Source organism: Balearica regulorum, chromosome 2, assembly GCF_011004875.1.
Source record: "Balearica regulorum gibbericeps isolate bBalReg1 chromosome 2, bBalReg1.pri, whole genome shotgun sequence".
NCBI lineage: Eukaryota > Metazoa > Chordata > Aves > Gruiformes > Gruidae > Balearica > Balearica regulorum.
Window position 1 is genome coordinate 12737341 of NC_046185.1, and position 13564 is coordinate 12750904.

Sequence of the window (13564 nt, forward strand, 5' to 3'; positions counted from 1 at the left end):
CTGTTTTTATCTTTTCACTTGATGCATTGGTGAAGAGGTTACACCCTGTAAAGTAACCTGACTTGAATAAATTTGACTCAGTTGTTGTTCCAGTTATTTTTAAAACTGACACAGCACTGGAGCTGTGCAGTCCTCCACAGAGGGTCAGTACCAAGACACCGAGTAGGGCCTGTGCCTGTGTTCATAGCACAGCGCCTGTGACGTGAACGGCCATACATGGCTTTGGTTAGGGTCATCTCTTCATTCTGCTACTGTGCCTAAAAAAAAAAATTAAGTTTGATAGAACACTGATCTCAGGAAGTTTAGGTATGATGAAGAGCAGTCAACATAGAGAATAGCAAAAGAAAACCACAGGGGCTTACGGACAGAGTTAGAAAGTACAGAAACTGTTTTCTGCCACCTTTTTACACGCTTCCGTTCAGAGGTGTGAAAAGCAGGGAGATGTATTGTTTTAGTGAAAATTTTATTTCCATTAAATAGCACTGATAGACGAAATGCCTTAATTTTCACTACTGAAGTCTGGTCGGTGAGTTACGCTGATCTCCTCAGTCATCTTCTTGTTATCGAGTCCCTGAAAAGAAAAAGGAATTCAGGAAGGTTTCTTCTTGCGCTGTAGTCTATGAATGAATTTTCAGCAAATGAAGCTCACAGCTCGACCTATCCAGGTGCAACGCCCATTTACTCGATCAGAAGTGGGATTTTATTTTGCTGTAAAGTCTGTATTTCTGTGAAAAGCTGTGTGAATGACCTATTTGGAACTAGCTTTTGAAATACTGCTCAGGACAGTACTACAGAATTTAGGTATTCAGCAAGGTGTCTAAACAAGAGTTTATTTGAGAACTGAAGGGAATTCCACTGTGGTTTTGGGAGACTTGAAGAAACTCTTAGAGACACCACTGATCATGCTAAAAACATAGTTCAAGCTTACATGGTGACATCATCTGGTGTTTAAGATATATTTTATGCAGTTATGTCAATGTGTAATACTCTTCAAAATTTATTTGTTTCAAAGTGCACACGAGCACAGAAGGGCTTTTTCAGTATTTTAAGACTTTCTAGGGTCAGTTGTGATTTTGGAGTAGGCAAAGAGATCAAGTGAAAATAGTTCTCTACAGCTGGAAGACCTACGATTCCTGAGTAAGGTCATTTGGGCGAGCCTGTATGTGTTAACACCACCCCCCGCCTTTGTCTGCTGCCTTAGCTGTAGCTTACAGAGGTGTTTCCGAAACCCCAGAACTGGAAACGCAGGGAGTCTATCCTAGAGCAGTACCCAAATGCTGTACTTTGGCTTTTGCTTTTTTTTTTTATAAAACAAAATCTTGTTTAGTTCAACCTCATTTCAAAATACTGTCCCTTTAACATTAATTATAACCTGTACTAATTGTAGATTAGTAATCTGAGCACCTCTTAAACCTTAGGAAAAATGAAGTATGGTAACCGAGAGTTGGTATTTTGTGACTTCTCAAGTGGCAAGATCTGATGCAAGGGGAAAGTTAACCTCAGGCGACAAAGTATATTTAATGTTTAGGGTATACACACTGTTTAATGTGGCTCAGGTGGCAGGAGGAATTTTCCACTTGTCTTTTTTGGTGCTGCTGGACACCTTTCAATTTTGATGGTGATATTTCCACTTCGTATTTATTTTCAGAACTGCACTACTCCCCTTGGAAGCTTTTTTTTTCCATTTTAGCCACAAGAGGCTTTTTTTTCCTCCTTTAGGGATTTCGTATACACAGCATTACAGTAACAGGTAGCATCTTACTGCATCCAAGTGGGAATAGATATGTACACCCTACAAGTCACTTCAAGGGTAAAATTCTTCTGTCTTCCTCAACAAGAAGTTTAGCTACTGCATAAGTTGAGGCAAGATCCAAAACCACCAAACCCTACCACCACGCTTGAGGTTCTTACTCTTCACTATGAAGTTTTTTTCTACTACTAGAAGAAATGAAAGTTTGAAGTGTCTTAAGAACTGTACAGAATATTATTTTTTTTCAGAATGATTGATACAGAAATCAAGAAAATAAGTACAGAGGAAAGAGTGTGGCTTGGTTTTCTGTTACTCAGTGTTAATATAGCCCATTTCTTTTGCCTCCTTTTCCTGGCTTGTATCAAGACTCTGGGCCTTTTAACATTGCTCATTTAACATTTACTGCAAGTATCATAATGCATTAATCACAGTTAATCTACAGAACAGGGAAGTAGGAGTAAGTTACTTTGGCAGCTATACTCTCAGATAAAGCTGTATCTGGAACTTAAGCTTTGCCATAGACCAGTTTATTCATAGTGCAGCATTAACCTTGAAAGGCTAATGAATTTCAGTCTGAAAAGTGAAGACCATTGATAAAGACACCCACAAAATGACACTTTCTTTGAAACAGAAAGCTGTTTAATTACCTCCAAACAAGAGTCAAAAGATCAAGATGAATCTGTACCAGTGAGCAACCAGTGTTCAGTGTGAAGAGAATGGCAGTTAGTGACTTAAAAGGGAAGCTATTTGCATATCTGAGCATCTTGCCTTGTTGCTCTCAGCATGTTTTTATTCCAGGTTTATCTTAATGACTTGTACATACACATGCAGCACTCTGAAGTATATGCAGTACTGAGTTTCAGAGTCTTCTAATATCAATCTTTCTTTTTTAGTCAAATACTGGAAATAATGGCGGCAGTAAGAGAAGATGACCCACTTGAGTTGGCCAATACTCTATATAACAACACTATTAAAGTTTTCTTTCCAAATATATAAAGTTGTTGTTCTTACATTTATTCAGCATAACTTTAGTAAATATATTGCAAAAACTTAAAAACCATCCTATCTGCAAGTTCTTATCAATGGAAGCCAGTATGTAGTGCTTTTTTTTTTTTTAATGGTATAAGATTAAAGCTGCTTTTGAAAAGATGGCCTGCATTTGTGCAGTTTCTCAGCCCTCTTTCCCTTTCATCAAGGTCAATTTCCAGGATAGCCCAAGCTCGCCACTCTTGCTGACTCTGTATGCGTTACAAGATGAATACCAGGCTGCCGCATTCACACGTAGAGCACTTCAGGCGACTCCTGGTAATTCAGGAGTGTTTAACGCAGCAATGGCACGCTTTACTACTTTACCTGAAAGGTTTGCAGTTTTGTCTTTTGTTCCACACATGCAAACGCTATAACATTAAGTCTACCAACCTAAATTTTTATTTTTTATTTTTTTTTAAAACACAACTCACTAGTTTTTAGCGATAAAGCTCTGCTAATACTGAATCTGTAAGTAAAGCTGCTTTGGTTCAGGCTTTTCGTTTCTGATTTGACCCACTGAACAGTCTGTTTTCACCAGTATTTTTCATTTGCATCCAGAACTCATTGATCAGGGATTACTGGTATACAGTCTTTGGCACAGCATTATCACTACATCAATTAACGAGTGTTTTTCCAACCATCTTAAAAACATGTGAAAACATTTTATTCCATGTACAATAATGTACATAATTTTAAGGTGGTCATGAAAGAGACCAGCAAAAATTAGAGGTATATTTACAGTAGCACACACCACAGTAAACAACCACCATTCACAGACTCAACATTGAGATACTGCTGTTGTGCTTAAGAACAATAACTACAAAGTGATACTTTTATTCCGTTGCAGTCAATCTTAAACAAATACCTCACAGCTTCTTAAAGGACATCTTAATCACCAAGAGAGTTAGAGTCAACATTAAGAGTCTCGTTCAAGTGCTGTGCCACACAGTCATCGTCTTCCTCATCACTATCGGTACTGTCATTATCTTCATTTAATTCATTTTCAGCATCAGCAGCTTCTTCTGCAACTTGTACAGGATTTTCATTTGGTGCCACAAACCCATTGTTGTTAGAGATATTGGCATTTTCCTTGTCCTCAATATACACTTTCTGATGGCACATCGGGCAAGTGTCCTGAATGTACAGCCACTTCCGGAGACAAAGTGCATGAAAGTAATGGTTGCATGGAGTAATGCGAGCAGAGGTGGTGAACTCATGGTAGCAGATTGCACACACATCATCTATTTCCCGTAACCGACTTCCTTTTACCTCTGGAAGTGAGTTTATTTTCTTAACAGCAGTCCGGCGATTTATAAAAGTCTTCCAGCCATTCTTTGCTTGCAAGTAGATGTTGAAGTACGCGTGTAGACACATCATGCACGCACGAATCTTGCTTCCCGATTCAAAAACCATTGTGTAAGCTCCATTTCCAAACATGATTACTCCAAATATAAACTCAATAATATTGCCCGTTGAACGAACATAATAGACATAGTCATCAAGTTTTTCCCATAGCACGTTATAGTAGCCATCAATCATAAACAATATATAAACAGTGATAGAAACTATTACTTTTAGGCAAAGCTCTACACAGAATGCTGTAACTGCAAAAAGCCACGTATTTAGTGCATAGTGGTGCCAGAGGATGTAACTGAGCAGAACTGGAAGGATGAAAAGGCAAGCGGAAACAAACAGTACAGGGAAGTGTCTGCGAAATGACGACACATGGGAGGCACTGAGAGACATCAGCACAGGGTCCGTCATTCCATGGATAAAATGCAGGACTGCGGTCAACAAAAGGCACATGTTTCGACTCAGGCGAACTAATCGTTCTTCTGGTTTCAGTCCACTTAAACCAGTCTGCAGAGCCAAAATGAAAAACAAGACGGGCGCTACAAAACCAAGCCTTTTGTCATCCTCATCAGTTGATCCGATGAAGGCCAAGATACCAAGTCCCAAATAATGCGCTATTGAGGAAATGACAGCGCTCATGCCTAACACAGTTAAAGTAGAGTCACACCCACTTATGATCAGACTGCAAATCAGCTCCCAACAGTTATCCCACGATATCAAGAAGAATTTTTCTTCTGAATTAGTTTCAGCCATCTTTACAACATATGTTAATACCACAGCTTGTGCTGTAAGTCTCGTTAGCCAGAAGACACGCAGTACAGCTGGAAACCGAATCCTCTTCCATGTATCTTCCATCAATAGCTGTAATCCATAAATGCGATACATGTGCCTCACCAGCAGATAAACATAGCGCACTGAATAATAGAACCATTTAATTTTGGTAACTAAAATGGCTGTGGTATTTAGTGTCAGAACTAGACCCGAAATAAAAACTAGTATCTGCCGGACATTTAAAGGTAGTTCGACGACCAAGCCAATTACAGGAATCAGTATATCCAGGATGATGAGTTGAGAGTATATGGACTGCACATTTAGCAAAGTAACATAGCCAATTCCAAAGGTAAGCTGAAGGATGGAAAGCGCCATCCATAGCGAAGGTCCTTTATGAGGGAAGATCTGAATTCCGAACGCAGCTGTGTAGTAGGCACTGTAGAAGTTTATGTGCAAAGAAGCGTAGTAATTCACCAACACTGAAGTCGCAGCCAGCAGAAATGCCGAGGCGATCATATAAAACTTGAAAAGTGCTCGCTGTTGTAAGACCAGAACAACACTGGATACAAAGACACCTAAAAACAGATTGAAATCATTTAGTTCTCAGCAGAAACTCAACAACAGATTCTAACCTATTGGCTCTGGAGCTATATTTATTTAATGTATCACTTCCCAATTAGTCACTCGTAGCTCTACATTACCAACAGTGCCCTCTTCAGAGAACAGACAAGAGGATGACTTAACCTCTGCTTGTAGTACATCTGTGCACCGCAGGTGCGATGCAAAGCCAATGCATTACATCACAATTACTGTTAAATTCATCTGCAGTTTCAGATGAGAGCAAGGACAACTCCCAGCCTTTCAGCCTTAGTCTTGAAATCTAAGGGTAGACAAGTTCTAAAAGCAGAAAAAACCTACCAGATACAGCATCACCTTTATAGGCAAAGTTAGTAATTTTTGCTCATTTATTACTGAAGTCCCCTAAATCACTTGAGCAAAGCACTCAACTACAGAAGTCCAAGCTGGAGTACTAAAGGTAACAGTCACCAAAACAGTATAGCTAAACCCTTTAATGGGAAAAGTCTAAACATTGCTGGGGGGGAAGAGTACTCTTCTTCCAATTCCCTTCAGTTGGCTTTCATTTCTGATGAAATGAAACTGAAGTCTCATGGAGAAGGCTTTCCGCAGTATAATGCTTTTGTACACAGAATCCAAAGCTGCACCAATCGCCTCTTTGCCAATGGCAGTGCTAACTTGTGTCTTGATGGTTAGAAGTCAGATTTAGATCCTGAAATTCCTGTTTGCTAACCTTTCCCCTCATGCCGACCATGAGCATATCTTGACCATGACTGGAAAGTATGATCCTTCCTATGAGAAATCCTATCATAGCATCTATAGAGTACCTTGGCATTACATTTATGACCTTGCAGTAAACTCCTTCTGCAGTGTAGCTTATGAATTTCATCACTATGTGCTACATAGGTAAGGGCTCTTCCCTAGGTTGTTAAATTAAATGGCACTTATCACTAGATTCACTTCCTTCAACATTTTTTTCTTCAGGAAACACACTGCCTTTGTTTTGGGCTTCTCAATCAGCTTCTAGTCTATGCAACTGCTTTCTCATCCAAACCAGTTCGGAGAGATTTCGATCTCTACAACTTGTATTTGATTGTAAGTTGCTGTCAATCTCTGTACTAAAACTAATGAAATCACAAGTAATCCTCTTTCTACTGGAGGACAACATCAGTCTTTTCTGACAATTGTATTTTAGATTGTTCCAAATCCTCCATAATCAAGTGTTTAAAAAAAATATTTTAAGCCACGGTACCTTGATCATGGGAATAAAAAAAACTTTGCTAAGAATCAGCATTTGGTTCCACCAGTAGCGTTGCCAGCTGCTTGTATAAAAAAAAAAAAAAAAAAAAAGACAACCACCACCAAACCTCCCCCAAGGTGGTCCATCCCCCCCCACAGACTGAGTAAGAAGAAAGAGAGATGGTCAACATCAATCAATAGCAAAAGGCAAAAAAGGAAAAAAGTTAATAATGCACCTTAACAGTATTCCTTACCAGCAGCATCAGCTGATATAAAAACATTCTCCTTAACTAATCATTAACCTAGCAGCCTTGTGAAGCTGGCTGAGGAAAAGCCTCAGTCAGTTTTCAGAAAGCGTCTTGTATCAGACCTCAGCTCTTCTACAAAAAGCTGAACAGTCACTACATACCGCACTTTTTGTAAAATAGTCTTGAAAATTTTGCTTTAATTGCCTTTGCATGCATACCACCATAAACACCTATGGGAAAGCTAATACTGCTGACAAGTTTTTACCCTTTGTGTTTTCTTAGAAGTCACAGAAAAGGGTCAAATGCCTGTAACAAACTTATTATTTACACAATTTTGATCATTTGAGCCAAATAGATGCATTTTGCACTAAGGCTGCTCTGAAACATGTCTGTAAACAAAACGTATTTTTCTTATTGCAGTAGCAGACCTGTATTTAGATACTATAGGTCATCACATGCAAGAGACATCCCTAAAAACAGTACTACATTGAGTCACCAGAAAAGCTAGACCTACTGCTTCCTCTGCAGAGGGACTAACAAAAGGTAAAGCGTTTCTCTGTCAACACTTGTGTGGAAAAGTCAAGACCCCCCAAAGGAATCTCAGAAGGCAACCCAAATCTCGGGAGGGGAGGTGAGCACTCCTCTCCCCCCTAGCTCCAGTTACTCAGTCCATCTTGCCACGATGAGACTTCCCCCTGCCCTGTGAAGTGTTCACAAACAGTGCATCTTTTCCCGTTTTCCCTCTGATAGGAAATCCTGTGGTTCCTTCTTTGAGAAGATTTGTCTCGTGTTTCTGTATATACTGCTGCTCAACTTTACTGTTCCTGTCCATGCCACCCCATCACCAACTGGCTCCAGTATGGCCTCCAAACACAGCATTTCATCAAACCACACACATTTACTTTTAAAATAATTTCTTGTGTTACAATGAATCCCTACCTCTCCTTTTTTGCTTTAATTCCTGTAGTTTGTCAGTATCTTTATAGTAGCAAGCTACCTAGGATTTGACTTTCAGTCAGTTGCAGAGTTCAATTACCTTCACACAGAAGTATTTTAATCATGTGGAGCTGCCAAATTATTTTTTCCCCAGCCATTCTACTTGCTTCCACATATTTCTACAGAGTGCAGTATTTATAGTAACCCTCTCAAAAATCAGCATCCCCACTGAGGAGGGACTGCTGTCTGAAGTAAATTTCACACTCCTGGGAGTGGTGGTTCTGCTGGAATGGAGACAATTAAAAAATATGCAAAGATATGGAAGGTAAACATTGTGTTGGAGACAAAGCAAGGTTAATCAAAAAGATTAAAGAAAAATTGCGCCCCAGTTGTAGAACTTGGTTCTGTGCTGTGTGTAACTATGTACTTGTATAGAAAATAAATGATGGAAGAATCAGACTGAGGAATCCTGCAGTAAAACTTTTTCAAAATCCTACAGATCTTTCTTGAAGAACTGTACTTGCAGAGTATTTCAGAACTGTTCAACATGACACCCATCATTTGAAAGCTATCAAATCTCTCCAGAGCTACTATCTTTGTATCTAGAGGACAAGCTGTATATTTATCCTATGCTAAATAGTATTGTGTTACAGGAAAAATCTGATCAGTCTTTCAAAGTCTGCAAATGCTAACTAAAAGGGCAACTCCCCACTATTTAAACACAGAATGATCAAAACTATTTCAGTTTATCCTAACAGCAGCAAAACCCCAACACTGTAATCCTTAAATTCAGAGGAGGAAAAAATAGATGCAAAAGCACTGTTATCTGAACCACATAAAAGGTCTCTGACATCATCTTTAAATGGTTACATTTTAATTTTTCTTTAATTTTAGAAAGCCAAGAACCAGAGATCACTTGTCTCGAAGTACAAGATAAGTCTCTTGGCATAAACTGTTCCCAAAGCAATTTTGCAGGGAACAGGGGAGGGATTACCCCCTTCCTCCCCCAAACCCTTCCAGCAAAATGATCATATAAATGCAATCCTGAAAAGTGCCTTAATCTGTTAATCCCAGTATCACACCCTTAAGAGTGATATTTAACCCCTCTTCTCTGCTTCCTATCCCAACAGCCATACCACCTATTCCTTTCCTTTTTTTTTTTCCCTACTATAAACAACAAACAAAACATAATCAGCATGTCATAAGCCTGCAAGAAAACTCCTCCTCTGTTTTGGATTCTCCTTTCCTTCCTGCCTCAGGATTCCCAGCTCCAAGATGCGATACACGACACAGCATCCCCTGTACGGCAGTTCGCAGAATGGGACTCCAACCTAGCTGAGACTATATAAGAACACAACATTACAAATAATACTGAAAATAGCATCACCTAGTTATACCAGTGACTTTCAATCTTCATCCCAGGGAAGAAAAAAAAAAAAAAAAAGCTTAAAAATACCCAACAGCAAGTTTCAAGAGACTCTTTCATTTGGGAACTAAATTTCCGGCATTTCTGAACTGCAGTTCCTAAAATAAGGATTTAGCAGGGTGTTTCGGGAAGACATCACACTATCCAAAGCGTTTAAAACCCCCAAACAACCTATAGCCACGCAGTCACAGCTTTGCCGCCGTGGACGCCCGCAGCGGGGGCTCGCGGCCCCGCGCACGTGGCGAGCAGCGCCCGCCCGTCCCCCCCCCCCCCCCCCCCCCCCCCCCGCGGCCACCGCCCGTCCCGGCGCGGGCCCGAGGCTCCGCTCCGCCGGGTGCCTTGCGCCTCCCGGGGGTTACACCGCCACCGGGAAGCGGGAGGATGCCGCCCCAGCGAGGAGGCGAAGGAAGCCGGACCGTCCCCTCCGACCCGGGGACGGCGCCAGGAGTCAGCGGACGGGGATGGAGGCGGGGGAAGGGGAGACGGGAGCTGGGGGCAGGCGCTGCGGATGGCAGGAGGAGGGGAGGGAGGTGATCTACCCGGGCAAGGACTCGGGGAGGGTGGGGGAGCCCAGGGCGGCAGGAAGGAGACGGCAGGAATGGGTCAGAGATAGGGGAAGGGCGGAGGGGGAGGAACAGACGGGCCGCGACAGCAAGCCGGCAACAAGGCGGTGGGCTGAGGGGACGGGGGAGAAGCGGCGACCGTGCCCTGCTGGCGGCTGTAAACAAGGCCAGCGGGGGCAGACAGCAGCGGGGACAGGCCCGGGCCCCGGCCCGGCCGGGGTGGCGACCCCCCCCCCCCGGCGCCCGGCCGGCGGCGAAGGCCGGAGCTGCAGAGCGGGCGGGCGGGGAAGGGCGGCGGGGCGGGAGTCGGCCCGTCCCGCGGCGGGAGGGGAAGGTCTCTCACCCAGCAGCCGCAGCAGCACGCCCAGGAGCGCGGCACACAGGGAGCCCCCCGGCAGCGGGGACGAGTTGAAGATGGCGTCGATGAGGAACAGGCTGGGCACCCGCAGCGCGACCTCCAGCCCGGCCCGCAGCCGCGGGCCCAGCCGCAGCCACGGGAGCTGCGGAGGGCCCGGGGCCGCCATCCCCTGCGAGGAGGCAGGCAGCCCTCCTCTCCCGCCTCTTAAAAAGCAGAGGAGGCGGGTGTGAGGGGGGAAGGGCGGCCGGCCGGCGGGCTCGCTACCGCCCCGCACTCGCCGCCGGGCCCGGCCCGGGCCCCCACCGCGCCGCCGCCTCCATGTTCCTCTGCGCTCCCTCGGCAGCGCCGGCCTCAGCCGGGCCGCGGGGGCGGGGCGGCAGGGCGGGGCCGCGCGGGCGTCGCAGTGCGCGGCCCCGCCCCCGGCTCCCACGCGAGAGGGGGCGGGCGGCGCGCGCCACCTCCCGCCCAACCGCCGGGGGACAGGGCTGCCCGCGCGCGCTGCCTGAGGCGCTGGGGGACCCGGTGCCGGCCGGGCCTCGGGGCAGCGCCTGGTCGCCTCCCTCAGGCGCGGCGGGGAGCCGGGCCCGCGGCTGGCCAGGGCCATCCCCCTGCAGAGCTAGGGCGCCCTGTGGGCGAGCCGGGCATCAGAGGAGGGGACCGTGTGAGGGACATCCCGCCCCGCTCGGCGCTGAGGCGAGCGCGGCGGCGGGCCCGGTTTCCCCGAGGACAGGCGGTGCAGCCCAGGCCCGGAGGAAGGTGCGCGGCGTGTAAGTGCGGGCTCCGGGAGCAGAAATCGGTCTGGGTGGCGTTTCTGAGCCAGCACGGGGACTCGTCCCACCATGCCTTGCTCCCGGGAAGCATCACCCTTCCCCTCTGGCACGTCTGCTGCTGTACACCAAAATAAAGCACTATCTGGTATTCCGTAAAAGATAACCATGGATTCATTCCTCGTATTCCTGAAAACGCTGTTTCGTTACAAATAACCAAGCCCCTTTTCAAGTAATAATAAAGCGTGTTTGTTTTGCAGTCCCACCAGCCCGCACAGCAGGGTGAGACCTTGGGCAAGGCGGCTCCTGTTCCCCCGGGGAACCCGGCCACTGGCTCCCAAGAAGAGCCAGTCCCCATGGCGGTTCCCGACCCTTCCGCACTCTGCATTCTCTCCGCCTCCCAAGGTAATCGTTTCCTGATTGTGGAGTGAGTAGTTCACCTTGAAGAACTAACGAGCTTTTAATTAGGGGAGGGTTAAGCAGAATTTCCTGTTCTTTCGTGTGTGGTGCAAAAGCCCTGTCTTAACTCGATGCATAACCATAGGTCAGCATGGCATGGAAAAAAGGCATTTTCCTTTGAAATCGTTTCCTTCTTCATGCATCTTCACAGAAGCTACAGTTATAGGGACTAACTTTTGGAAACTTCAAGCTGACTTGATTTAAAAAAAAAAAAATATAAATTAAATGCAAATGTGTAATCAATGTTAGTCCATTTCCCACCCCATCGCTTGTGCGAATTAAAAGCAGGTTTCAGGCCACAACTGAAATCAGCTTGTGCGCATGTTGCCATCTGCCACGCTGTGATTTCCTGCCAATGTCTGCCTCCAGCTTCACCTGCCATAGCTCAGCCTTTTCCTGAGCCTGACTAGTTCACGGCTTAAGCCCTTGGAAGTCTTTCTATTATTTTCAAAGGATTTTGGATCAGGCAACAACAGTATTGCATAGGAACTTCCCTAAGCAATGCCCCACGCTAACAAAGCCAGAAATGTTGCCAGATTGCTAAAGGATTGTATTACAAAATCCATGGACATGGACAAAGTGCATGTTTTAATCACATGCTGAAAGGCATAACTCTGACCTAGTAAGTATCGCCACACCAAATAATAGAGGTTAGGGTTTAAAAGGTGAAAAGTGTTTATTTTACTTAGATTTGAAGATGGCTGAATCACAGTGATTCAGACTTGCCTGAATAATTTTATTCCTCAACTAAATGTAAAGCTGCTGAATAGAAATGAAAAGCAATGTAAATCAAGTAGATCTGGGTACTTGATAATTCTCAATAATCTACATGAAAATATTTATTTATATGAGGTGTAATTTCAAGAAATCAACAACTTCAAACACCATTTATGGGAATGGAATTTCCTGCCCTCCCAAGGCCCGTCCAACTTCATCTAATATCCTCATCAGTAGAGAGGATCTTAAATCTATTTTTGCAATACAGATTTCAGGATGAGAGGCAATGCTATAGTACATATTTATATTGCTTTGGAATATGGAATCCATTAAATGGATTTTCAGGTTTAAATATGTTCATTTACAGGCATATTTTACAGATGTTATTTAGGAATGTAAGTTCAGTCATGGATATCTGCAAATTATTTTGTACATAAACAGTTTCAGGTTGCAAACATTCCAGAAATCCTAGTGTTAGTAAAGCGTATCAGATCAAATTCATACAGTTTTTATGCATGTTCTTCAGAAAACTTGTTGCAGTGTTTAAGACTGCTACTTTTCATTTAAATTCAATTTAAAAAAAAATCTGAACTTGATTATCATACATACAATATGTAGGAAGATGACACCTACTGGATATTTTTACTTTTGCAATTTACACTACATAGTTTCAAATGTGGAATAATAAATGAAATTCAAGTTTGTTACACAAGCGTAGCTACTGAATTCAGTTTATATATAGAAATTCAGGAAAATGTGTCATATTATTTCTAGGGTTAAATGCAGTCTCAACTTCTTTGTAAATCTGCGTGTTATATCTAAGTAAATTCATATTAATACTCCTATAAAAAAGTTTTCTTCACTGGGGACTTCTGCAATTTCTTGTTCATAAACTAACAAACAAATTAAGCAGAAAGCTCCTTTATTTGTCCGTATAGATTAATTGTTAAGGGCAAATAGTCCTGAACTCCAAGTGAAGGTTGTGTCATTGTGGCTGTGTGTACCTGACGTGGTAAACGTGTCCAATGTCAGGCCTGCACCCCATGACAAGGCAGCACAAAAGAACATGCCCTAGGGAATTGTTTCATAATAAATAAGAACTTAATACTCAAAAATGCTTTCTGAATAATTTAATGCACCTCCTATATCAGACTATGAAGCAGAAAGTCACAGATCAGTTTATTTCAATAACAAATATAAGTCACTGGAATTCTTTGCTGCTCTATACAGCAGAAGGTTGGGGTTTTACTCTCAGTCATGTAAAAATGATTTTGGGGTTGTTTTTTTTACAGCTCAGAGTGGTCAAAATTCATGCAATTTTTTCAAAGGCTATTAACATTTTTTCAGTTTGAGATTTTTAGAACAAAAGGAA

At 43.5% G+C, this 13564-nt stretch overlaps 2 protein-coding genes across 10 annotated transcripts in view; one reads left to right on the plus strand and one right to left on the minus strand.

The window, feature by feature from the left end:
* Positions 1-5047, plus strand: part of TATDN1 (TatD DNase domain containing 1) — an 18796-nt gene extending 13749 nt beyond the window's left edge. For all 9 annotated transcript variants that reach the window (XM_075743359.1, XM_075743361.1, XM_075743363.1 and 6 more), the window contains one exon: positions 2644-5047. In XM_075743359.1, the coding sequence (XP_075599474.1) occupies positions 2644-2746 (103 nt within the window). In that variant the 3' untranslated portion in view covers positions 2747-5047. The remainder of the gene's footprint in view (positions 1-2643) is intronic.
* Positions 2368-10622, minus strand: RNF139 (ring finger protein 139). The gene is made up of 2 exons (XM_075743358.1): positions 10235-10622; positions 2368-5478 (listed from the first exon to the last, which is right to left on the minus strand). The coding sequence occupies exons 1-2, from the start codon at positions 10413-10415 to the stop codon at positions 3668-3670; spliced, it is 1992 nt and encodes a 663-aa protein (XP_075599473.1). The 5' UTR covers positions 10416-10622; the 3' UTR covers positions 2368-3667.
* Between the last annotated feature and the right edge of the window lie 2942 nt (positions 10623-13564).

Bases quoted from the DNA above. Each gene is read 5' to 3' on its own strand.
- RNF139 (XM_075743358.1), bottom strand. From the start codon at position 10,415: ATGGCGGCCCCGGGCCCTCCGCAGCTCCCGTGGCTGCGGCTGGGCCCG. The intron at 5,479-10,234 runs GTGAGAGACCTT...ATCTGTTTTTAG, and splicing joins CGTGCTGCTGCGGCTGCTGG to GTGTCTTTGTATCCAGTGTT.